Here is a 27,942-nt window from a genome sequence, read left to right as displayed (position 1 = left end):
CATCTTTGAGTCTTTTCGGTTCTTCTATGTTTTCCTGTAAAATAATGTATTGACTCCTTTTCTTTGAATGAAGCTGATTGAATCTTTCACTAAAATTGATAGAATCGACTATGTATGTATGTATGTATGTATGTATGTATGTATGTATGTATGTATGTATGTATGTATGTATGTATGTATGTATGCATGAATGAATGATTGAATGAACGAATGAATGAATGAACGAATGAATGAATGATAAAAACAAAATGAGCCTTTCGTGTTTTCAAATGTCATTAAAAGCCTTATAAGGTGGTTGACTGAATTAAAAATTACAATTAACTGACGCGAATACCGCTGGGTTGCGTTCTAAAACCATTTCGTGTCGAGTTGCTTTATCAAACTCCGGTCCAACAGGAGGCAGTAGTGAACTATACTCCTCCACTTGTCCACCGCCAAAAACGGTAATTTCAAAGAAGAAATATTTTTCTTTACAGAAAAGATCCTGACAAAGCGGTTTGGATTCTAATTTCCTGAATACAAAGAACCTGATAACCAACGATGTATGCTAGGACTAATGCCGGAAGCTCACATGGAGATTTTCCTGACAGAAATGGAGTGAACTATGTGACATCGACAGAGTCTTTCGGCCATTGCTCCCAATTGTTCTGGAAAAAGGATCCACACGACGTAAGAAAACCCACTGCCCAAAATGTCAGCTTACAAATAATACTAACTAATCATGCCAGGATACAAATACATACCATAACCATATTATTATATATTTGTTATTTAATGGTCCCACTAAAATCTATACAAGTATACGTTCGACTCTGTGTGAGCATCTGAGCATCTTCAGTGTTCTGCAAAGGCACCAGAGCGGCTTGTGGCCTAGTTTGACTACTTAACTTGCTACAATCTTATGTGGTTTAGTCTCAAGTTGGTCATGGTTACAAGACGGGGACGACGTGCACTAAATAAAGCACATCTCCGGTACCAAGTAAATCTATACTGTGGCCGGTTCGGAAAATGGGGTATAGGAAAATATGTAGCGATTAGCTATTGCTAACATGTAAGACCGATGGCTAAAACCAGTGCTAACAAGGTGGCGCACAGAACATGCATGTTTGTGTAAGGTAGGCAAATGAGAAAATACTGGTCGTTTTTTTCTTATTTTAATACGAGCGTTTAATGCACGAGTATTGGCTAAAATTAAGTGATCTTAGCGAATGTGGCTGGACCAACCGGAAGCGAGCAGAGCGAGAAGGAAGAAGTTCTCGAGGGTCACCATCCTGCATAATTCACCCATCAACACTCCCGATTCAAATGGTAACGCTCGGTGACCGAATTGTGCGGAATTAGATGATGAGCCAATCATTAGTATCAGATGTGTTGGAGGATGAAAACATCTAAATCAGGGGTTCCAACAAAGTAGCTCCAGAAGGCAATGTTGTCAGCCCTCTTGGCATTCAATCACAGCCGGTTTTAGGCTAGGTACTTGTCAATCGCTGTGATTGACTTTAAAATAAGCAAACTCGTGCCTTGTCATCTATTGTTAAAATTTGGTTGACATGAACATTCCCAATAACATTTAGACAATATGACCCCCTCCCCCAAATCTCTTTTTTCTTAGTCATTTTTCAAATTTACCGTTTTGATCAATACAATAAAAATCAGCATTTATTCAAATAAATTATGTGTAAAATGTACAGACAACAATAATGTACACTCATTTTAATGAGTTTAGTCCATGCATGAAATAGTGTTTGTACTGTGCATAACTTGCCTAAATGCCACAATGAAATAATTGTTTATTATTATGAACATGTCTGGCAAAGCAGCATTTTGCCTTTTCGCGGAATCGCACATTTTAAGATCTTTGGTTTTTAAAATGGCAAATTAATTAATCAAACTAATTAGATTTTTTGCAAAACCTAGTGAAGCAGCCGTCCTTTGTTATTGTGTCAAAATATTGCATCAAAATATTGTGTCATTTGCCAGAACCCATGCTCTGAAACTTTACAGGAAGTCATTTTAAATTTCCTCTAAGGGTCATTACTGGTTATAGACCATATTTGTGGATAAGAAAAAAAACAGATTTTTTTGTTTGTTTGTTTGTTTAACACTACTATCTACCACTAAATGTAGCTGCTGCATCAGCAGTAGCGTCAAACTATTATTTAAAAAAAAAAATCTGATTATTTATTAGTTTTATTTGAATATTATTTTTTATTTCTTTTAAAGAATATTTTTTAATCCCAAATTGATCAAAACTGATGTAGAGTATTTCCCTTGGTATAGCTATCGAGTTTGAAATTGTAGTATCGTGACAACGCTAGACGAAAGTTGCCTTTAAACTATTTTAATATCTAATTTTTCACATATTGTGAAAAAATTGTGTATTGTTATCTGCTTGTATATGTATTTCTGCATCTTATATATGTGAATATCTATTTGATGTAATATCGTTGGTTAACACTGGTTTTATGTTAAAATGTAAATAGAATTCAACATTTACTTTGCCATTAGTGTAAGGGAATGTTTACAAATAAATCACGTCTTGCATTTAAATCTACAATATGTGTAGTTGTTTGTTTTTTTTTTGGTGCTTAGTTTTGCAGGAAACTCCAACCAGTGCCATTAAACCGCTGAAAGTACGCTTAGGGATAACTGAATCACATTAACTGCTTGCTAAGCATGCAACGTGGTGCATTCAGGTTCCTGTCTCATCATGAACATGCAAACGCAACACTCTGTTCTGTACATTGTTCTTTTTTTTTTTGCTTACAACATTGTAAAGATAGAACAGAGGCAAAATTTAAATATTGAAACAGTAGTAAATAATCCAGCTCTACTTGTCGATTACCAAATTGTTAGTTTATTATCTACCAGTCAGTTTTAAAATAAGATGCTTCGACTTAAAGGTTGGGAAACACTGAAGTCATAACATTAAAATAATTTCAATCTTGCTTGACAGTCGAATTCAACCATCAACTGGTGTGATCAGCTCCCTTCATCGTCAGCTGCGCTCTCAAGCTCCAGTCTCTCTTCAGCATCCCTTTCTAGTTCCAGTCTCTCCTTAGAATCCAGAGCACCAGTACCAGCATCATCCGCATCAGATGACATGGATTCAGATGAGAGGCCGTATGTCTGTGATTTGTGCAACTGCGCCTACAAACATGCCAGCTCCTTGCTCAACCACAAGCTAACTCACAAGACTGGAGACTTTAGGTAGGCATTCACACACTGATTACAAGCTAACTGATCACTGGTGTGGATGGTTACCTTTCAACGCCATCCAAAATCATTTGTGTAAGCTTGTGTACATGTTCAGGCCAAAACCCTAATTATATAAAACTTTTATCAAGCTAATTTGTGTAATTTGTATTGTCATAATGGTTTAGAACGTGTACATGGGTGTTTGAAAATAAATTGCTTCATTCAAGCACTAACCATGGGTGATATTCATATTTGGGCCTGGATGATACATTGTTTTCAAATTTTAAAGAACACACAAATGAGTTACTTTTCCCTTTGGTCGATGAGTATTAGTTGTTGATTTTACATGCATGTTCAGGACCTTTAAAGAAATTATTCCTTTCGAAGGGAAAAAAATACCCAAAACAAAATAATTGTAACTTCTACATAAACAATAGGGAACTTGCAGTTGCTGTGTTGGCAATAATAATAGTACTGGTAATAATAATACCAATACCAATAATAATAATAATAATAATAATAAAATCATCAACGTCGCAGCAGGCACTACTCGGGCCCTGACAGTGATATGAATGGTAAAAGCTTCTAATCAAATTTGAACTTAGACAGTTTGGTCTTTGAAAGATTAGACGCTAACCTGGCTCTCACAAGATTTTACGTTTTTTTGGTTTTTAATGTGAGCTGTCTAGCTTTTAACTTTTGGGCAAAGTCCAGTCAAGAAAAATCGATTCACTCTTCGCACAATCAAAAAGGAATACTCTGTCTTTCTGGCATAAAATCCCTTTTTGAACTCAGTTATCGAAATCTAATTTTGTGTTTTATCCACCCATAGGACAGTTTTCCCCCAGTTTGCAATATATCATCTTAGGGCTGGGCACTAATTTGAATCAAATCGATTAAAACATTTTAAAAATATTAAGATGTGAAAATTTCCTAAATGTTGAAATTGAAACAAAAGTGGCGGAATGCTGGACAAGTGGTTAAGACATGTTTACAATAGTTGTTAACGCCAATAGTTGTTGGCGCCATCTATTTTCTGACCCTCTTTTACACTTGACAATAAATAAATAAATTGAACGAGGTAATTGTTACATTTAAGCAACTTATGCACAAGTGATGAATGTTGTGTTAAATTAAAACTGATTTCAAATCAGAATACACTCTTGTTGTTTGACTATTTTCAACAGGATTTCTTTTTTAATGACTCGAACCTTTAAATAACTGTTTGCTGGGTTCATTGTGATTTAATTTTTTGACTGTCGCCCAGGCATAAATCATTTTGCTTTTTACCAGGAGAAATTATCATCAACATATGGACCAATGACCAACACTATTCTTGTAATCCTTTCTAATATTTACTATTGTTTTTTTTCCTTTTCTTTCTACAATACAGATGTGACTTTTGCAGCAAACCCTACACCAACTACATGTCTTTGCGTAACCATATGCGAATCCATGGTCAGAAGCGTTACATGTGTGATCGGTGTGGGAAGGCCTTTCGTTTGGCGCGATATCTCCGCAACCACCAGAGGATCCACGATGATGGGCCAAACCGCTTTGACTGTCCTTCTTGTTCCAAGAGTTACAGGACAATGCTAGAGCTGGCCCAACACCGCTGTAGTGCTGCAACACCCAACCAGGTGGGGTTTTGTAAGGTGGTGTTATGAAATGTTTGATGCTTAAGTGATGTGGTCTTCAATACAATTTACTTTGATGGTGTGCTTCGGGTTTAAAAAAAAAAAAAAAAAAACTAAGTGTTTTTACATAGATTACGCTGTATGAAGATTGTTAGCTATGTCAAGAAGCAAAAAACAGCAATTACTAACCGTATTTTCATTGGACAGTGACTTGAGATGCGGTCACAAATAAATACACTTTCAGTGCACCAAAAATAAATTGATCAAAATAATAATTAAAATGAATAGTGTGTGAGAACGTTGCAGGAGGTACCTAGAAACATTTTATAATTTATTTCACGCACTAAATTCATAAAAGCCGCATATCTACTTAAATCTCAAGAGGATGGGGTCCAACTTTATCCCTGGTGTAATGACACTGGCTTAAGTATGATGTAATAGAAGGGACGGGGCATCAACCCAATGTAAAGCGGGGTTTTAGGTAGTCAGGCATCTTGATCCTGGGTTAGAAAAATAGCCACAAAAAACCTTCTATTTCATTATAAAAAAATATATATATATATACCATCATGCCTGAGGTAATGCTGAAAATACTAAAAAAAAAAAACAAACAAACGCCTATAGTTAAGTCAATCAATCAATCAAATTTTATTTGTATAGCCCTAAATCACCAAAGTCTCAAAGGGCTTCACAGATGAAAAGAGGTCATGTGGAGACCTTTTTCTTTCTTTTAAGTGGAAAGTTAAATATTCCGTGAGTCAGGCTTTTAAAAAGATATTCTGCACCGTCTTAATAAATCAGCGATTACTATTTTCCCCTTTTTATTTTTGGAAAAATATACTTTGTGTGAAATCCGGTGCCAAATTCCAAAGTACTGTAGAATCAAAATTGACCTCGTGGCAAATTTAGAGTATTATGTAAATACTTTTTTCTATAACCCACACCAAAAAAAATTGTCTAGAATTTGGAAATGTTGAATTGGATAGTATTTCAAATATTACAAAATAATTTCAAATATTACAAGAGCTTGAAGAAGCTTTCACTCAGAGGTGCATTGTTAACAATTTATAGGGAGAACTACTAAACCAGAGATGTCCAAACTATGGCCCAGAGGTCATTTGTGGCCTGCTCACAATGCTATTTAAAATGTTTAATGGTGGACAGCATTAGGAGTGTAGAAAAAAAAAAAATCCTTATTTCCCTCATCATCTTTAACCTTTGACATAGCACTTGTCTTTTAATTACTTTATATAGCCTATGTAATTGCTTGCATGTTCTTTTTTTTTTTTTTTTACAATGTTTAATAATTTAAAGTATGTCTTCAAAAATAGTTTGGGCCTTGAATCTTTAGTTTTAGCTGTATGCAACCCTCCAAAGGAAAACGTTATGACACCCATGTACCAAACCGTTTTAAGAAACTGCACAATAATCTTCGAAATTGCACAAGCAATTGGTTTTCGCTTAGGTATTGACCCTAAAAACAGCATTATTTTTTGCTAACATCGGATTTGTATGTGACAAAAAAAAACTTGAAAGCTTTCCTCTTAAACATCTTTAGATGGAATGTCCAAAGTTTGAATACCGAAAGTTTGAATTGGATTGGATATATACAGTAATCTGTCTTTTTTTTTTTTCGTGAAAAGTGAAATCTGCGAAGTAGGACCCCCATCCAAGGAATTTTTATGCATGTATATGCGGGTAGCAACATTTTTTAAATGTGAAACATATTTATACTTTACATATTCAAGACAAATATTATTGCAGTACATGCATATAAATTATTGAACCTTATACAGTAACTGTACTGTTATCCCTTCCCATTTCCATCCCTTGGCTGTAGTCGGGGTCACGCAGAGCTGCAGTTGCCCTCGAAGTCGAATTGGAGTGAAACCTAATTCATCTTTCTTCAAGTCCCTGGGATGAACATGACAATAACAAGTTCCGCAAAGTTGTTTCAAATAAGTCTATGATTCATAAAACTGATCTTCAAAAAGAAAAAAAAAAAAGAGCTTTGACTTAGCCCCAAGAAACTTTGGGACACATAAGCCCTTCAATCATGATCGTGTGATAACTTTGGGAAGGGGTTCCTGATCATAATTTTTCTCAATCAATCTTTCCATCTTTTCCTCCCATTCAGTCTGGCAGTCGTCGTTCAAATTTCTCTGCCGTACCGCGCCGCCAGCAGCAGCGGCAACAGCAGCAGAGCAATGCCTCATCCATAATGCAATCGCAGCATGGAGGACACAGTCAACAAGAACCTTTGCCCTCCCACTGCGTTTCTCCTTTGTCCCAGGGCAGCCAGGCTGGTGGCGTGACCAGTCAGTCTGTCCCTGACCCCCACCAGGTAGGGAGCACATACCAGGTTTGAGATTCTCATTTCATGGTTTTGTCACCGCTGGATAACAAGTAACACTGTTTTTGCCAACAGGGCCGAGCCAGCACTGTATCGTCCCAGAGTAGCCAGCTAAATATGAGGAGCACAACCTCCTCCAAACACATCTCTTCCTCCAGCACTACAGCAACATCCTCCTATTCTCTTCTCCAGCCCCTGGTGCCTGAGGTAAAGGAGATGAGCTTGGGATACACTAGGCTGAGCGCCAATCTCATGGTAGGAGAGAAAACCACCGTCTGCCATATGCTGACTAGCAGCTTTTCCTTGTCTGCCTACTAACATTAGTAGAAAAACAAGCTATGTGTACTCAAGACTTATTGTAAAAATAATCCTACCCACCAATGGTAGTATATAATGGTACGGTAGAAAACTGTCAGGCTTTGCATCTTCTATAGAGACGCTTTTTTGATCATGTCAGACGTCACAAACGTTAACCAGATGTTGCCAGACGTTTGCATCGACTGCTCTTGTCACAAAGAAAAGAAAGGAGAGCAGCTACCTTCGGCGATAGTCGCTAACATTCGCCCGTCAGTGAGAAAGGCGTCTAACCAATTAGACAATTAGACAACAATTTTGACAACGTTACTGAAACCATCCCTTTTCCTGCACTATAAAATCTTTGTCCTTTGCTTGAGAAAAAAACAAAAAACAACTTATTTAATTCCAAAGTTCTAAATAACATTTTAAAGTTTTTTTTTGTGAATGTTGCCTGTTTATTTAAAAAAAAGAAAGAAATTTTTTGCCAGTTTATTAAAAAAAAAAAAGTTACCCATGCAGCAGCTTTTGCTGTGTGTTAGTTCATTAATGGTGTCAGCTGGGAACCCTCATACCCCCATAGAGAGACCAAAACATCTTTTTTGTTGATTACATGTGGATGGATTTAAAAGACGTCCAATGCGGATATGTTGGAAAAAAAAGGAAAAATGCCGCATTTGTTTAAGGGAAGTATAACTTGCTTCTAAAAAAGTATAAAACAAATTGGTCAGAACATACACCTGTAGAGAGGCCGGCTGCTTGGTTCAGGTGATAGAGTGACCATTTCTGAACTTGAAGGTTGTGAGTCCGTTCCTCAACCCTTGAGTGCTTAAAAAAAAAAGAAAAAAAAAAAAAAATATATATATATATATATATATATATATATATATATATATACACACACACACACTACTAACATGCAGTTATGATTTTTGTTGTACCTTTAGTAGCATATTTGGAATTAAAACTAGTTTATTACAATTTGGATTTCCATGTATCTCACTAGGGTGTAGTAGTAAGGTTGGACAATATCAAAAGTTAAGCGGGATTTCAAATTTAGCCTCACAGTCATAAAAAACTAGAGATCATACTAAGCATCAATAGCGAACCTGTTATTTCAAGGTATCAGTATTCACAATGGCAGCTGATACAAGTATCGACCACTCTCTTGGAGCATTTTTTATGTTCATAAATTAGAAACAACAACTTAAAAGAATCAAAAAGTGGTATGGAGCATCCCTAATAAAAACATTATAATCAAAGAAAAGCTCTTAATGTATTAAGCTTTGAGCAAGGGGTACCCATACTTCCTTCTACCTCTTTTCGAGCATGTGAAACAAGTATCTGATTTGCCAGTTTTATTTTTGCGTTCAACCTTTCCTTTTTGTTGAATTGAATCATTATTTTTTTTTCATTTGTTCAAAATGAACACAATCAATTATTGTATTTCTCCGATTACAAGTCAACCTTGTGCATGTTTTTTTTTTTTTTAACTTCAAATTGGGTGAATTTTACAAAAGCGTGGGTATAAGTCTACCCCAGACTCACGCGGTTACGCATATCATGGCTGTCCAATTAAAACACATGGTGTGCGTTATTAAAATAACAAAATTATGTTACTTTTAGAGGCATTTCTACATCGTATGTCGAGTTACATACTGTTGCGGTTCTGGAGAGTGGGGCCGAACCGAGACAAGTGCGAGGCAACGGATGCGTACTACATCGAATTAGAAGTACAGTGGATAAATCCTTTCTATATTTTTTATTTATGATGTTTTCTGATTGTATACATGTATGTTATATATACGTACCACTTACTTTACTGTTTTGATACCAATTTTTATTATGTATGTACAATTTTGATGTTTTTACCTGGGGTTCTAAACGCATTAGCTAATTAACATAGGTTTGGATACAGTGAATTTGTCTCCTGTATAGTTAGACTTCCTCCAATTATGGGGGTGGAAAGTGAGGGGAAAATAACCTCAAATTGTACACGGAGAAATGCGGTATTATTCAAAAGGATCGTTTGCTGTAATGTCTTATTTTGCAGATTCGATCCACGTCTTTGATCGATCAGCATATGACTTTGCGATCGCCGATCGCCGAGTTCCCATTAAAATGCTAAATATCTACCGATCTGATCTAGCCTGTGTAGTCTAATACAGTCGGCCCCCGGCTTACGAGCACCCTGATTTACGAACAATTCGCCTTACGAGCGTGGATCAGGGAGAATTTTGTCCTCCGCTTACGAACATACCTCTCGCCTTACGAGCAATTCGACATGCCGGCCATTGAGTATATGGATATGTTCTCGTTTAATTGCGTCAGTAAAATCAACAGTAGCGACAGCATTAATCATCAGTAGATGCTTGTGGCAGTAACGTGAACGCTATTGCTCTTACAACGTCACACTGACTGTCTCACTCACGGTGTCTAAATATATTACCATTTAAGTGTAGTGTTTGTACAGCTAAAGGGAAAAACAGCTGACATGAAATTAAATGTGCCGATTGCAGGACAAAGAATTGTCATTGGTTTAAATGTGTGTTTTTTTTTTAATTAATTGTCAATACATTCCAACCGTTTAAAAAAAAAAGTGCGAATAATTATCAGTCAGTCACGGAGATGCGAATATGCTATTGGTCGATTAAGGTCACCCGGTCTCACTCACGGAGATGCTATTGGCCGGCGTCACACGTCAATCACAGAAATGCCGATATGCTATTGGCCGAACGCCTTTATCTAGCTTGATGGGACAGGATGGAAGTAAGGAGAGAAAATTAGTGAAAAACTGAATGTTGTGAAGACTTTGCAAACTTTATCTGTTAGACATAGCTTCTAAAATTACTAGCAGCGGTAAAGAAAAAAATAAGAGGATGATGTTTTAGTATCTGCGTGATTTGCACCCTGACTGAAAGAGTTACTGTACCACTGTAAGAGCAATAGCATTTCTAGCGCTGTGTTGCCTATGAGCGTAGGGCTCTGTCCCCCTCTGCTTACACCCAGCTCAAGTCTCGTCGTTTTAAAGGTAAAAGCTATTTATCCATTGTAATTATTATGTAATGTAAGTGTACAGCAGATTATGTCACTCGATTTTAATATATGTATACAGTGTGTCGTTTTTACCTAAGGCTTCAGCGCGCGTTGCACGCATTCACGAATTAACATGGGTTTGGATTGCCCGCTATACGAGCAATTCGAGATACGAGCGTAGCCGCTGAACGGATTAAGTTCGTAACCCGGGGGCCCACTGTATTATTAAATGTTTCCACTTTCTTCTTTTACTCCTTTATTACTCATATAAGTAGTCCTACGTCTCCATGTGTGTGCACTGCCCTGAAGAGGTCAAAGAGCACACATCAGAATTTATATTTAGATACAGGTAGGGCTACACGATTATGGGCAAAATAATAATAACTATTATTTTGGTCAATATTGAAGTCACGATTATTCATCCTTTGGTCATACATGTCTGTCAATTGTCCTTCTTTTAGACAAGCAGTAAATAAACAAGGCTTCAAGGCTTGATACTTACAAATAATAATCATAATAATAAACTAAAATAAATAAATAAAGTAAATAATTTAAATAAATTGCCTCAAGACATGGCAAAAACTTTGCACACAAGGCAACACATCTGATTTACTTGCTAAGTGCAAACCAATGACAAAAAATGAAGCCTACTTAGAACCAAGCGCATTATTTACTTTTTTGCAAATTCGAATCAATTAGCAGTCAAAATATCATTTTCTGTCATTTTAAACCGAATTTATTCCAATTTGGGGTCTCAGTTGACAGCGAGTACTGTATCTATTTGGTATCATGAGTAATTCAACAGCATTTCACAATGGAAAATCATATTTAGTGGGCACCCGTGTTACGAGATTAATCCGTTCCCCGGTTGGGCTCGTAAGGCGAATTCACCGTAAGGCGGTCAATCCAAACCTATGTTAATTAGCTAATGTGTTTAGAACTCAAGGTAAAAACATCAAAATTGTAAATACATATTAAAAACTGGTACCAAAATAGTATAATAAATTCTATGCATATAAATATAAATATACATATAAATATAAATATAAATATAAATATAAATATAAATATAAATATGGTTTTGTAACCACTCACAATCGAACAAAGCTTTACCGTTCCGCCATTATGAAACAAGTGAGGCCGACCAATAGCAGACCACCACCTCCGTGAGGAGACGCTGACAAATAACAGACCAGCATTGTAGTCACGCGTTGCATTGAAGCAGTTAGTAAATTGCAGTTACCTAAAAACCCATCCAGATGGAGACAAAACACAAATGCAGCCAACCCCCTCGGGTCATGACAGTTGTTTTTGTCGCAAAGTGGGGACAATGCCGTAAAAAAAGGACGAAAAAAACTCAGTTTTCCACATCGCATCATTTAAAAAAAAAACGCAAGGCAGGGATTCTGTAAGACGGGGTTTCACTGTATTAGGATGATAAAAGAAGAGCCATGCAAACGTAGAAAGGCATTGCCCCCTGGTGGTAGAATGACAAATTGCGTGATTTGACAGATATATTTTTAGATGTTAATATCGCCGAGGTTCAGCTTGATCAATCGTGGCAGCCAGTATCGTGATCAAAATTCGATTAATAGGGCAGCCCTATATACAGGAGGTACTCAACAAAGAGGGTTTCTTTTCCCCTTTGGTAAAACCAGGAAGTCAACCAAAAGTCCACCCCTCCACAATTTCACATTCTATTATTTTTACATATACATTTTTTGGTCTTTCTTGTGAAGTTATTTTCAAGGTCGTGACTTGGTTATCAATCATTGAGACATTGTACATTGAGACACAACATTTTTTTTCAAAATATGATTGCCACCAACTTACTGAAATGATCTTGTCTTTCTCTTGGTCTACCCACTGCCCCATTTGTCACTATTTTGTTCATCAACATTGTCTCTGCCACTCTCCAATGCAGCCCAAGCACCAAGACACTTTCTCTCTGACCCCTCAGCGGCCCCTCGCCACCATCAACCCCATCGACCACTCCCTCCATCCAAACGGAGCAACAACACTCAAGCCTTCGTCCGTGCCGCGTACCATCCAGGCCATGCCCTGGGAGCAGCGCACTCTCTACAATCAATAAAAAAAAAAGATTGGGAACCAGGGTCCCCCTTCATAGCTCATCCAACGCAACTATCGCTTTTCTTCCCCTCTGATTTTCCCACTTTTGCCATTAAGGATTGAGGACATCAACCGCCGTTCGGATGCCAGAGTGAGCAGCTCCTTTTTGGGAAAAAAATGGCAGCCATTTTGAAATAGCTGAGATAAAAAAAAACTATAGTTAGTTTTTTTTTTTTTTTTTTTCTTGCATCTTGCCCCTCAAGTACGATCCATACTAGTCATGCGTTAACATGTCACTCTCTCGCCACCTCCCTCTCCTCATGAAAAAATGCTATATGCTTGTCCTAATTCTATGATTGAATTAGTTTTTATGGAAGTAATGCATTTCTCGGTCAACCCTTGATTTCAGAATGAAGCAGGTTTTCCCATTTGTTCTTTTCCAAACAAGACCTGCCTCCACTCCGCTTGACTTAGTGCCACAATGTACATACAATGTACGTTCTGCATATCACTTAAGTATACATTTTTAGCCTTACCTTATCCATAAATATGATCATTTTGACAAACCCCTCTAGTTTCAAGAATGCTTTCCAGACTAGTCTGTTCACACTAGATAGAGCCCTTTTTAAAGATCTTTTCTACAAATTGTGAATTTGTATCAAGACGCCCGCAGTATAAAGTCACATTTGGCTAGGGGCTTGTACCGAAGTCCAAAAGGACAGCATGTTACCTTTCAATTTAAAGCACTGTAAAAACAAGTTTCTACTTGTTAGACATTAAACGTACTTTGTACAAGCTTATATGTTATTGTGACTGTGCACTTGAGCCAGTTTGTGGCCACATTTCAATTGCATTTGGAAGTTACACTTTGAGCAAAAAAAAAAAAACAACAAAAAAAAAGTTATAGTCTGTAGCTCAGGACCCACATTCTGCCCTAAAAGGCTTATTACGTGTAGGAAAAGCACCAGGGTAGAGTTTCATATAAGCAGCTAGTTGCGGAATAATTCCAGATACATCTGTAGTTGGATGTGACAGCCAAGGGATCCATGTCACTTTGACACTTTCATGAAGGATCCTGTATGTAGCGCTGTTATTTCTGTTCAAATATCAAAAATCCTACTGACATCACGGCCTTTTTTTTTCCTTTTTAAAGTTGTGTATTTTTTTTTTTTATTATTAATGTCAAAGATGGTTTCGCTTTCCTTGTTAAGTGTCTTGAGTATTTAGACAAAGTACTATACAAATAAAATGTTTTATCACTACCAGTTTGGATTTTTTTTAACTATGGACTGCGTTAGATGTACAATTTTTGTATTACTGGTAGTGAGTGGTGGATGAGTCGTTAGCAAGTTGGCCTCACGTGCATAGGCTGTGGGTTTGCTTCCGGCTACTACCTTCCTCTGTGGAGTTTGCCTTGTCTCCCCTTGCCCATGTAGGTTTTCTCCCGAATACTCTGCTTTTCTCTCACGTTCCCCAAAACATGCATGGTAGGTACAGTATATTGGACGCTGCTGCTATTTTTTTCCCCCAGACTTGAGCCACGCCCCGTTTACAGGCCTGCCTGATTTTTTTTTTTTTTTTCCACCGCTCTTGAGCGCTCGGTGTAGCGCATTACGACGGGCCTTGTCGGCAGTCTCCTGTTAATTGCATTTTATGTTTCTTGGACAATATGATGTCAAGATTTTATACCTCGTACTTGCTCATGTGTAATGATTAAATCTGTCCATCCTAATCTAATCTAATCTATCTACTTTAAGTGCGATTGTGTGTCTCCGTCCGCCCAGCAATTGGCCTGGCAACCCAAATTGTATGCGTGAACTTGTAGTTCCACCACCAAGCTTCATTGTAAGAATGGTATTTGCCTGATCATCAGCGGTGCTTGATTTCTATCTCATCAGAATGGAGAATTTTGTTTCTCGTGGTCTTATGAGCCTAACTGGTGTATTGCTGCAGTGATGGTTGTCCTTCTGGAAGGCTCTCCTCTTCACGGAGAAACACTGGAGCTCTGACGGTGTGACCATCAGGTTTTTGGTCACCTACCTGACTAAGGCCCTTTTCACCCAAAAGCTCCTTTTAGATTGCCGGCCAGCTCTACAAAGAATCCTGGTGGTTCCAAAGGTCTTCCATTTATGACTAATGGAGGACACTATGATGACTGGGACCAAGCAAGGATTTTCTGTATGTCCCCCAGATTTGTTACCCAATACGATGCAGTCCTGCAGGTCGACAAGACGATTCCATTGACTTTATGCTTGGTTTTTGTGCTCTTGACATGCACGGTCAGCTGTGGGACGTAATTATATTAACAGGTGTGTGTGTGCCTTTTCAAATCATGTCCAATCGACTGAATTTACCACAATTCGACTTCATTTAAGCAGTGGAAACATCTCAAGGACGATCAATGGAAAATGCATGCCCCTGAGCTCAATTTTGAGCTTTGTGGAAAAGGCTCTGAATACTTGCATGTTTTTCTATTTTTAAGAATAAATGGTCATAATAAATAATGTCATAAAGGGGTATTGTGTATAGAATTTTGAGGTAAGAGATTAATACAGGGGGGCTCAGTGGATGTGTGGTTAGCGCAGTTAAGGGACATGAGTTCAAATGGAGCTGGCTCCAGCCTTCCTTAGTGAAATTGACATATTCTCCCCGAGTCAGTGTGGGTTCTCTCCTCCCGCATTCCAAAAACATGCATGGCAGGTGTGTTGGACACTCTAAATTGTCCATTGATTTTTGAGACCTTGTGCTTCACCACCACCAAACATGCTAAATATCATTTGATTCAACCTAATGTATCTTCTTTGTCATTCATTTTTCATTCATGTGACAGAGCAAAGTGCTTATGAGCTCATGTATGATTCTCAGATTACACAAATTTGACTTGTGCACCCAGTTCCAATTTTTAGAAATCACTTTGTATGTACATGTGAAAGGCTTAAATTATGATGAAATCCGTGCTCACGACCTGCATAGTGGCATTGAACCGTGTTAGTAAGTAAATGAAAAGAAATTGAGACCAAAAATCTTTTATTGTCGGTTCTCCACATCGCTCATATCAGATGTATTGTCAGTGAAGAAAGCATAAAAAGATATTCAAACATATGCAATATTGCATTAATAGACGATATAGAACTAAAATGTTTAGTAGTACTATTAATTTTACAGACATTTCTCAGATGGACTCAATCACTTACCAGTGTAACGGTAACAATATTTGGGAAGAACTGTTCACAGGCATAAACGCGATAAAAAAAACTCAGTAAATATACTGTGTTGTCTTCATAAAACCGTCGGTACCGTTGTTAAATATATAAAACTCCAAAATAGTCCCAGGCGTAACTTGAAATAGACAAAATAATCAATACATTTAAAAGAATAACACTCAAAATTTACAAATGGAAATTTGACATGACTTTTGATTTGTGGTCCAAGTTACTGTCATATGAAAAACTAATTCCGAAAGACAGGCTTACAAGAAATTCTGGTTGTTTTCACTTCATTTGTTGCACAAACCTTTGAAGGAATCACTTTAAGAAGCATCTCAAACTTCTTCCATACACATCCAGGTGTGAGGATCGAGCATTGTGGAGCTACCACAAGTCAATCCGAAATTGCGGGAATTCTGGCGCCAGACTTGAAATTAGCTTTCTTCAATGTTTGTGTTATCTCTTGATTATTTTAGTTTGGCTATACAGTACATGTTTTGCTGAGTTTGTTTAGTTTTGTGCACTGCCAAATACTGTAAAAAACGGGGAAGATAATTTAAATAACTTTTTTTTAACTCTTTCAGTGCCATGGACCAGATTTTTCGTTTTTAACAAATGGATAGATGACACTCGTGCCCAGCGCTCCTCTTAATTATATGCCAATCGAGCACTGTTGTAGTTATATACATAGGCCATCAAAAACGCATTTTCACTCATGTTTTATCGAAGGGAAGGACTTTTGAGATTTTTGGATGCTACCAAAATACATGTATATTTGTGTCAAAGTGTATACTGTATGTCCAAGCGTTTTTCTCCTTTTGTCCAAAATAGCTTGGAGTCACACAAATGACCTATTTTCAAACAGTGATTACTAAAGAACGGAATAAGATAGGATCTTGCTTTCTTTTTCAAAGTAAAGAATGGAATCCAATCTTTCATACGGTACCACCAATGTCTACGAAGTCGTACAATAAAATATTCCGTCAGCCTTGAAAGCTGCGTCAAAATGCTCAAAATCGTCTGGGGTTAACTTTTCAAATACTGCTCGGCACTGAAAGAGCTTTAGTCGCTGTTTCTCTAATGCATAATTTGGTCACGTCTTGACGGTTCTTCGTATTGTTTTCATTGCATGCGTTCAAAACAATGCACAAGCAACGTATTTAATATTTCAAATCATTCCAAATACGCACGATGGGAAATGTGCTTGGGACAAAGCAACCTGCAGCTGTTTGCATTTGTAAATTTGTAAAGCAGTGTTGATATTTGACTTGATTTTTACCGCAATTGAAACCTAAAAACGGAAAAGTGGACATATTTGGCTACGGTTTTAGTCACGCAAACGGTGCATTTGTGCCCCGCGTCAACGTCGTAATCCTTAGCGGACGTCTCTATCAAGGGATGACGTCAACGAGCGATTGTCTCATTACTCCAAAACAATTCTACCGCCTCCCTCCCCCTTCAATCTCCTCACGCCCCCATGGGACTTCTGGTGGGAGGTGCTAGCGTGTAACCAGTTGAGCGAGGACCTCGAAAGGCGCTTTTAAAGGCATGAGATGTATATATGTAGGTCACATGTAGGTAGGTCACTGTTCTTTTGTTTGTCGTGTACCATATTTTTGCAACCGTAAACACAGAGCAATGTGACTCGCCTAAGCTCCAGTCTTTGTCACTTTCAAGTTATTTCAGGGAATATTGACCTTCAAAATCAAAACAGTACCCACTAAACTCTTGAGTTAATAATGTTGAAACTGCTTTGAAATCTCTGCTATTTCAGAATGGACCATTTGATCTGCTCCTTGGCTGATTGCAGGACCTGCATAAATGACACAAAGTAATTATAGAGGACATATCAAATATATATGATGCGTTTTGTAAAGTTTAGATCTATGTAACAGATGTGGGCACTTGGTTAGCACTGACGGATTGTCCGTTCGGTGGACTGACAAATGACGGTAATGCTAAAAAATAAAAAAGACGAATCAAAAATGTCCGAATTGTAATTTTCATCTGTCGTCGTAATCGTCGGGACAGACATTCCGTCAGATGTGTTGGCCACGCCCCTTTTCGGTTACTGAAATATAATTCAAGTGACTTGGATGTTTATCTTGCTGACTTTAGCGGATTTGTAGCTGCTCCCTTTCTTAGTTCGGGTTTAGCTTTCTTGCTGATCAGAGCATTCACACATTTCATACATATTAGGTGTGTGTCTGTGTGCTTTACCTGTGCCACGCTTTGTTCAGATAATGAATTTTCATCAACCTGTGAACATAAAAAAAAATATTGTGAGAGACAGAACAAAAATAGACTCGAAAACAAAGTGACGAGCAAGGAAATTATTTGAAGGTGATAAAAAGCTTTACAGCATGGTTAAATCAGTCATTTTGGGGGGGGCTTTGGTTAGAAGTGCCATTATTTCAGGGTTGCATCCCAAACCACAACAACTTATAACTACAAACAATTATTGATTTATTTTGCAAAGTCCAGAAATTCAAAAATTTTAAGTGATAAAACGCTTAACATCAATTAAATCAGATTTTATGGGCTTTGGTTAGCAGTAAAAATCGTTCAGGTGTACATCCCAGAGCACAGCACTCTCACGTGTTCATAATTACACACACATTATTGATTTATTTTGCGAAGCCCATAAATTAGAATTATTAGGTGTACCAGTACAGTACATCATAATTTCAAGCAGTAGAAAATGGCCTGGCCTCAGAAAGAACTTTGTGTCTATTTGAGGAGAGTCTGTTGTTTTGACAAACATATTCATAGTTCAGACTGGAATAATTCATACCAAGGTTGGGCTGCACAATTATGGCCAAAATAATCACGATTATTTTGGTCAATATTGAAATCACTATTTTTAATCACGAATATTCATCGTGTTCGGTCAAACATGTCTTTTTAGCCTGTTTATATTCATGGCAACACAGCAAACTTACTTGCTGAGTGCAAACCAATGAAAAAATAAACATACTTCTATATATTTACCATAGACTATATTTATCCATTATATATAGTATATTTATTTTTAAGGAAATTTTAATCTATTAGCAGTCAAAATGTCATTTTCGGTCATTTCAAACCCAATGTATTCGGATATTTTTCTAAATGAAGACTAGCACTGTATATATTAGGAATCAGGTGAGAAACTCAACACCATTCACGCCGGTAAATAATATATTAGGGTGAGTAAAAGCAAAGACTTTTGTCATGCAAACATGTAGGAAACATTGCCCCCTAGTGGTAGAATGACAGTGCTTGATTTGACTTGTGCTCGAGTTTTTAAATGTTAATATCGCCGAGGATCAGCTTAATTAATCGTGGAAGCCAATAACGTGTTCGCGATTAAAATTCGATTAATTGTGCAGCCCTATAACAAGGGTAACCTCAATTCAAGGTACGGTACCTGCACCTGTATTTAGTAGTTTTTTAAATTATTGGTTCATATGAACACATGTCTGGGCTTCCCAGCTGAGGTTGCTGCCCCCGCGACCCGACCCCGGATAAGCGGAAGAAAATGGATGGATGGATGGATGGTTCATTGAAAAACTGCAGTTAGAGTTAAGCTAATTGTTCCATGCATAGGTTGTCATACTCGAGACAAGAGGTTCAAATAATGGAAGGATGAATTTTTTGACTGACATGGCCCATGCAAATCACATACTGTAAACAGTATTATACATAATCTCAAACTGAATAACAATTTATCTTTAAGCAGGTTTTGATTTTTTTTTCTTTATTCCAAAACTTACAAATTCCTCGTCACGGAAAATTAAGCTCATGAAAAATATTACAGTTTGTGATGCATTTTTATAATTTATTTATATGCCTGCTTGATTGCATTGACGTTTACTGGTCTTCCACTTTTCATCTATATTCGTTTCATCCACACTTACTACAACAATTTACCCCGTAGAACTAAGAAACATAAAATTGACATTAGCTACAGCTAACATTGTACATATTTACATAAAAACATCTGTAACATACCGCTTTGGGCTGTCTCGTCTGGCGTTTGTGTTGCTAGCACGTCGTTAGCACTATAGCAATTAAATCTCACAGGAAGCACTATGCATGACCCCAACTAAGCTTAAGTAAATTCACATGCTCAAAATAATCCGAAAAAATAAATAATATGACTCCTGTGGAATTGTAAACGATTCCTGGATAACTGGAAATGCAAAGTAAAAACATACAAATTAAACGTCCTAAAAAGGTGTCTCTCTCTGCACTCATCACCAACACACCAGTGAAGGCAAAGGCAAACCAGCAAACTACATTCGTATTGTCAATTACTAAAATTAATATGATTAAAGGGAAGGGTTTAGTTTATATTTTTTCAATTATTATTCTTTTACATTATTTATTTTGATTATTATGCACTCATATGATTCTAATATGTATTTGTTACCGTTTTTGATGCATTTTTATCATTTAATAATATTCAAAGGTTTTAAAAGTATTTTAGGGGGCTTGGAACAGATTAGGCTATTTACATGTAAAGTGGGGCTGTAAGAATTGTTTCAAAATGACTTCCGGAACTAATTAATTTTGCAAATAAAGTGTACCGCTGTATTAAGGAAGGACTCTCATTGCAAGTATGAATCTTTCAGCTCTTGTTAGTCATGGCACTCTGACCATGCATCCACGGCCTATCTTTCTCACCCCTGGTTTTTCTGTCTACAGCAGCTGGCTCTTGTCTGTTTGTGCCTGGAGATTACCAGCGATGTGATCAAATAGGACAAACCCATAGGCAGCCTCTGACACAGGCTGGTGCCAACCAGAGATGACAGGGAGAAAAGTTACAAAGTATCGGGAACGAGATGAGCAAAGCTGGAAAAAGGTTAAGAAGAGGCCAATGATGACAGTGATATTTTCTAAGTAAAAACCTACCTTATAATTGACCTTTTGGAGGACTTGTTGTGAATCACTCTCCAGAATCACTCTGTCAAAAAATGTGAAAACATACACTTTTAAATCATATTTAAAAACACACTAAATTAGGTAACATCAATACATCAGTTGTGATGTGTCACATCACCGCATCGACTTTTTAACCAGTGCTGCGAGAGAAAAAAAAAAATCTTCCTCGGGTCAGGATTCTTACCCGCCATCAATAATTTCATCAACAATAAGAAAGGCTCCTTCCATGTTTTCAAGGAAACATCTGCGCTCCACATTTTTCCTGCAGAAAAAGGACACAAATCATGAATTCAAACAAGTAATAGCATTCAGTGCAATTGTTCAATTTAAGTGTATAGCTTGGATACGATTGCAAAATTCCATTGGATTCAACCTTTTTCACATTTGAAACCACCTTTTAAACCAACCACAGCTCGTGACGCATCTACTTTCTACGAGACCCAATTAGGTTGTCACGATCATATCAAAATACAGACAATGCAATACCTCTGATTGCGTTATGCCCTACAGACTACCAAATATATTTGCAGTTACTTTATCATCATTTAATATTAATTACCTCAGGATTTGACTAAGACAGTCAAATAGGCAGTTGAGTACAGACATAAGCATCAACTAGAAAGAAAAAGAAAGAAAAACAAGTTGTGGCATTAATGTGACTTTCATTTCCCAGCAGCGATAATGTTCAAAATGTTTTTCTCTCTTCCAACACAAACCACGATGAAAATCATCAGAATCACCAGGCTTCGGCAGAGCTTGCTGATGAGCTGTTCATTTAAATCCGGTGTGTTGGAAGAGGGAAACACCCAACGCATGCAGGAAAATTGCCCTCGAGGACTTGAATTAAACACCTGTGTCATGCAGCAAAAAAAACTAAGATTGTCTAAGACAATTGTACGTGGCATGCTCCTTCTTATCAGGGTATTTTGTGGAAGTATATTTAGTGAAACTCCTGGACGCAACCTACCTCATTTTCTTGAGCGCTTCCGACCACATAGAGAAAAAGGTCTATGCTGCTCTTGTAGACGATGGTCATTCCCTCCAGGAAAGCTATTTCATCTAGTGTGAGAGAGCGAGTGTGTGACATGCACAAATAGTGTACATGTGCATATATTCTATTGCCTCACTAGGGTTGCAAGCTTGCTGGTGCCTAACCATCTGTCCATTCATCTTCCATTTTCTGGTGCCTATCCCAGTTGACTTCGAGCCGTAGGCGGGGGACACTCTGAACTGGTTTTCAGCCATTTGCAGGGCACACAGAGACGGACAATTTAGTAAGTCCAACTCACCTGCTATGCAGAGGTGGATGGAATTGAACTCGGCGCTCTGAACTGTGAGGTCCATGTGAAAACCACTCTTCCAACGAGCCACCTGGGATTATCATTTGAAATCTAAAAATAAATGATGCTTTGAAGATACACTATTTAATAAAAATTCGCCACTAGATGGCAAAGCAGTAGATCATATATATATTTTTTATACATATTTATTTATAAATTTAGCTTTGCTTCTAGGATTCTAGGTTTCTTTACAGTGTGAATTTAAGAAAAATAAACATTTTTCAATATACAAATAAGAAAACGATTGTATTGTCATATTATTGTTTGATTTAAAAAAAAAAAAAAAACTACTTCCCAGGCTCCTGGGATTAACCTGCAATAAAAAAAATAATGCTCCATAAAACTAGAAAGTCTCTCCTCAATGAGTCAATGATTCACGAAACTGCTAATACAATGCAATAATATTTAATACCTTTTTGCTATGTTAATATAAAAAAATGTTTGGGCATGTGAATCTTATAGGCACAAGTGTTTGACAGTCATAGATGACATACAAGTGCATGGGCGGCGGTGGAGCAGCACATTCGCCTCACAGTTCAGGGACCTAAATCCAGCTTGCTCCGGCCTTCCCGTGTGGAGTTTACATGTTGTCCCTGAGCCCGCGTGGGTTCTCTCCAGGCACTGCGGCTTCCTCACGCAATTTAAAAAAACATGCACGGCAGGTGTATTGGACGTGATAAATTGTCCTTATGTGTGATTGGATGCGTGAATGGTTGTTTGTCTCTGTGCGCCCTGCAATTGACTTGGCAACCAGTTCCGGGTGTCCCCCGCCTACTGCTCGGTCAGCTGGGACAGGCACCAGAAAATGGATGGATGGATGGACGGATGGATAAGAGTGCAATTTTCTGCCACAGGTAGCCAATATAGAGTACAAGAAAACCCAATTACCAAAACAGAAAAAAAAGAAACCTACTGTCAGCTTTTTGTGTCTTGTTGAAAACGTTCTTCTCAAAGTTCCTTTGGTCCTTCATGGAGGGATAAAGCTCAGGGTCATAGTACTATGGGACAAAAGTAAGATAGGTCAGTTTGAGGGTGGAAGGGGTAAAATAATATTCATTGAGCACATACAGCACTTAACAGATTCAATGGATCCCTGTAATCAAACACAGCATAAAAGCACAATAAAACACCATCCTGCATTGGAGCCAACATTCTGGCACCTTATCTGCTACAGTCTCACGCGTCACCATTTTGAAAAACAATGAACACTTTATATACATACATACATACACACACACATATGTATGTATATGTGTGTACATATATACAGTATATATATACACACACACATACATACAGTATATACATGTACTGATTGTATAAAATACACACACACACACACACACACACACCGGTATGATATACACATATAATGACGAGTACATGACAAACTCCTAATGTTTATTGTGGTATTAGGTTTACCTTTGAGAGAAGCCGGTTGCCATCGTTGTCAAGAATGAAAACGGCTTTCACGGTGTAGAGGGACGGTTCCTACAAAGAAGATGAAATTCTTCACTGATACACCATTTACAGTGTACAAGACTAGTCAACTTGTTAGTAGAAAAAGTGATACATTTTTTAAATTCAAATCTTGGCTGCGACCCTCTTGTGTGAACCTGGCACGTGCTTCTCAAATTCAAACGTTTGCAGTTTTTTTGGACGTACTTCCTCTCATATCCACAAGCATGCACAATCAGGTGATCCGAAGACTCAGTCAATAGGTTGTTACTGTGAACTTGCTGCACGCCATTCTCAACACCTTTGGGCCGTACGTTTGACCCCCCTGCTGTAAACATTTGAGGAATGTACGGCCCACGGCCCTTATATGTGACACCCCTGGAAAAGAGGTTAAGTCTACTCTTGACCATATAATGAGTGGTCAAAAGCCCAAAACAAGTCCAACACCGAATCATCTAGTCAGTTGAGCTTTCATGGCAACAGGTGTTAGCAAGCCAGCTAAAGTGGCTGCTAATAGCTCTGAAACTATTGACTCTGCAGTTTAACGGATACTTTATCCATGAACCATAATCAAAAATTTTCACTCAAGCAGGACATGTCACTGTTATTCCATGGTATGGTTAAGCCGTTACAGGTTTAACCATAGCTTCAACGGTGACGGTGGGAAGAACTTTGAACGCATCATGAAAAAGGAGAGAAGCACGCTGTAGGTTGCTACAGCATCACTTTGAGGACATAAGCGAATCAATTCTGAAGGGCCAATTTACCACTAGCTATTATTCCAGATGGCAGAAAGGGGCCAAGATCTGACCGAGGTTATTTTTTCAAGGAAATCTTGTGACAGTTTTAAGTACAGTCCAAATCCAGATGTAGATATAAGAAAAGAAGTTCACCTGTGTCCATTTGTCAGAAGAGTTTTTTAGACTCGGGACAAAGTTCTGTTATGCACTGACTAGCATAGATTCACAGTCAGAGTGTATCACAGAACTTAGACCAGACACTTAAAACATATTTCCAGGCCGTATTAAAGGGTGTCTCATGCCAGGATGGTCCATTTTTCACTAACAAGCGCAATTTATGTACCGGTATATGTATTTTTAAAATCACAGATATATTAAATTGCATTTTCAGTTTTGGAGAAATAATTAAATTAAAAACTACTGTACTTCCAAAACGCCCCCTGGATATGAGCAATATGGCAGCATCCCCCTCCATCGTGCCATGACGTATGGCACAGGTGTCACCCTCAAGGCCCTGGGCCAGATCTGGCCCGCCACATCATTTGACGTAGCCCGTGAAATACTGATTTGACTTTATGTTTCTGGCTAAAATGCCAAACTTGCAAGTCGTCTTCCACTTAAAGTTTGGGGGAAGAAAAATAAAAATCAACCCCCCCCCCCATCTCTGGTGGGTAATTGTGTGACAAACACAGTTAAAATTGGTTTGACTTCACAGTCATTCCTGCCCCCTGAGTGAAACTATCACGACAATGTGGCCCACGATAAAACGTTTTGACACCCAGGACGAATGGAAGGGGATCAGACAAAACTTGTTCATTTAAAATGAACATTAAAAAAAAAAGACTTCTGGCAATACAGGTGATGCTTTTTTTTTTTTTCTCCACAGTTCAGTGATAGTTTGTGTGAGCTACACCATGATGCTAATAGGCCTGGAAGATAAGAACCTTGAAAAAGCAACTTTTATGATCTTGAAATCGTATAGTTGCGATTGTCCCAACACGACATATCATTTAGCTCCATTAACATCGGTTCGTAATCTCAAGTTGTCGCCCGTGCATGAATGTAGACTCAGAACTGCCTGGGGAAAAAAAAAAAAAAGTCTATCAAGGACCTTTTTTGTCACCGAGGGTTTAGTGCAACGCTATCAAAGTCATTTTTATCATGGGTCACATTGTAGTTATAGTTCCTGTATAGTTCCTGTTGGAGGGCCGTTGTAACTGTGAAGTAGGCCTGCAGCATCATTCGAATTTTAATCGCGATCGCTATATTGGCTGCCACGATTAATTAAGCTGATCCTCGCTGATATTAACATTTAAGAAGTCAAGCACTTTTTTTTTTATTACAGGTCAAATCAAGCACTTTGCCATCCTACCACCAGGGGGCATTGTTTCCCAACTGAGAAACAATGACCCATTTTGTAAAATCCAAAATTCTCCAAAAATTGAATAAATTCAGCTTGAAATGACCAAGAATGACATTTTGACTGCTAATTGATTAAAATTTTCTTAAAAGTAAATAATGTGCGAAGTAGGCTTTTTTTTTTGTTCATTGGTTTGCACTCAGCAAAATACGTTAGCTGTGTTGGCTTGTGTGCCAAGTTTTTGCCATGTTTTGTGAATTTGTTTTAATTATTTACTTTATTTATTTTAGTTTATCAGTATTTGTAACTATCAACCAGCTTTGTTTATATACTGCTTGTTTAAAAAAAGTGCAATTCATGTTGATGAATAACATGACGAATAATCATTAATAATCGTGATTTCAATATTGACCCAAATAATCTTGATTATTATTTTGGCCATAATCGTGCAACCCTACTGTGAAGTATGATCGTCACACATTTTGAAATCAGAGGCCGCTAAAAACCATTCAAAAAGGGTATTGCAAACAAAACAAAAAAATGTAAAAGTTGAAGACATCTTGAATATGTCAGAAGTCATAATTAACATTTTGTGGGGTACATAAAAAAGACGGATCTGGCTCCCGGGCCTTGAGTTTGACACCATAGAGCAAAGATTTCAAACTAATCTTTATTGTGAGCCACATTGTGGTTATAGTTTCTGTCAGCAGGCCGGAATGACTGTGAAGTCAAAGCAATTTTAAAGCTTGTCACACACTTACGAAGTTTTAAAATCAGAGGCCAGTAAAAACTGCCATTTTGGATATATGAATATGCTTAAAGGGACAATGTGTAAGATTTAGAGCGTTTTTCATTATGGGCAGCAGGAGGTGCTGCATTTACCATTGTCTCTAGCTATAACAAACATGGCCTCCTCTGGAGAAGTGCCTCATGTAATATATTTTAATGACAACTACGCCTATGATTAAATTTTCACCAGATTAATGGTCATTAAGAATACACTCATTTGCAAGATTTTGAAATTTACAATCATTTATTATAGTTTTTAATGAAAAACGCTCTAAATCTTACACACTGTCCCTTTATAATACGACGTAAGTCATCCACAGAGAGAGAGAGAGAGAGAGAGAGAGAGAGAGAGAGAGAGAGAGAGAGAGAGAGAGAGAGAGAGAGAGAGAGAGAGAGAGAGAGAGAGAGAGAGAGAGAGAGAGAGAGAGAGAGAGAGAGAGAGAGAGAACAGTGGACGTGGCACCTCATGTGCCACTACACTACTCATCAAGTCAATTTGACACAATGGTGGAAAACGATACGACGGTTGTGGCATACTACAGAACGTTTCGCGGTTTATGGGACGCTTACGTTTTGGCAAAGTGTTTAAGTAGATTACAGGTGTCGCTCAACCACACTGCGAAGTACAAAACGCGACACAAGTTAGCTATGTTCCTATTTTAATACGTATAGAATAAGCGACAGTGTAATAAAATGACGAATGTGAGCCGTATCGGGTTCTGCGGTTATTGCTATATGCTACCAACTAAAGCTGTTTCGGGGAAACAAATGTTTGACAATGTCGCTTGAGCAAGAAGCAAATGTACGACAACGGTCCTCCATCAAAGTGAACGGCGTAAACGGAGCTGCGTTTAACAACAGAGAGCCTCACCGGAGACGTGGAATCCATTGCAGGCGCGCTTTTTCGTCGGCTGTGTTGACGTGGACACCTCTCAACTGTCACACTACCAGTTTTTGCCTTACAGGGCCGCCCCGGCGTTCCCGATCATGCTGCAGCCAACCAGATACAGCCATAGGTGTATGGGAGCTTAACAGCAGGGGGCGCTCGCGCTCACGACCTTGCTTATTGGTCCTTCACAATAAAACGCTTGTCGCCCGCCAAAGGTACTGGAACAGTTGGGTCAAGTGCGAAAATATATTGCGATATTTGACAATCAATGTAATGGTAAACCTCAATATTTATTTTTATGAATACAACTATGAAATTGTCACCGACATACAGTCCACAGACTTCACCCAATTTGCTGGTACTTTGCTTGGACGTTTCCTTTTAGTCAGTTAAAAAACATGTCCACAATTCCGCGTGTGCTACAAACCATGCGTTTTGTGTGTTTTTCAACTTCAGCATATTTTAAAGTCAATATAGTAATGGTATTTCCAGTCTGAAAAGGTGACTGTCCTTCCTCTGCTGTTTATGAAGTCTGTATTGAAATTGATGTGGAATTCAACTTCCGAACATCCGGGAATGTTTTCTGAATAATGATGGGAGAATCATAAAGAGACTTCTGGATAACGTTTTAATTTGTCTGGTTTTA

General features: G+C 37.9%; 2 protein-coding genes across 6 annotated transcripts; one reads left to right on the top strand and one right to left on the bottom strand.

The window, feature by feature from the left end:
- The first annotated feature begins 470 nt into the window (after positions 1-470).
- Positions 471-20,701, top strand: LOC148410229 (uncharacterized). 5 transcript variants are annotated; one of them, XM_088436121.1, is made up of 6 exons: positions 471-669; positions 2,957-3,210; positions 4,592-4,838; positions 6,973-7,179; positions 7,264-7,395; positions 20,487-20,701. In XM_088436121.1, exons 1-6 carry the CDS (start codon positions 541-543, stop codon positions 20,535-20,537), a joined length of 1,020 nt encoding a protein of 339 aa, XP_088292247.1. In that variant the 5' UTR covers positions 471-540; the 3' UTR covers positions 20,538-20,701. The 5 variants fall into 5 exon arrangements, with proteins under 5 accessions (XP_088292247.1, XP_088292246.1, XP_088292244.1 ...); XM_088436120.1 differs by lacking the exon at positions 20,487-20,701 and adding an exon at positions 12,479-13,850; XM_088436118.1 differs by lacking the exon at positions 20,487-20,701 and adding an exon at positions 12,443-13,850.
- copz2 (COPI coat complex subunit zeta 2) lies at positions 15,599-27,444 on the bottom strand. The gene is made up of 9 exons (XM_088436122.1): positions 27,279-27,444; positions 23,483-23,551; positions 22,974-23,058; positions 21,688-21,779; positions 21,280-21,335; positions 20,905-20,982; positions 20,691-20,742; positions 18,015-18,053; positions 15,599-17,607 (listed from the first exon to the last, which is right to left on the bottom strand). Exons 1-9 carry the CDS (start codon positions 27,294-27,296, stop codon positions 17,560-17,562), a joined length of 537 nt encoding a protein of 178 aa, XP_088292248.1. The 5' UTR covers positions 27,297-27,444; the 3' UTR covers positions 15,599-17,559.
- Between the last annotated feature and the right edge of the window lie 498 nt (positions 27,445-27,942).

Source organism: Hippichthys cyanospilos, chromosome 16 (genome assembly GCF_059441005.1).
Source record: "Hippichthys cyanospilos isolate Australia breed blue-spotted pipefish chromosome 16, RoL_Hcya_1.0, whole genome shotgun sequence".
In the NCBI taxonomy this organism is placed as follows: Eukaryota; Metazoa; Chordata; class Actinopteri; order Syngnathiformes; family Syngnathidae; genus Hippichthys; species Hippichthys cyanospilos.
Note: the sequence above shows the minus strand (reverse complement) of the source record. Positions and strands in the feature narration are given on the sequence as shown.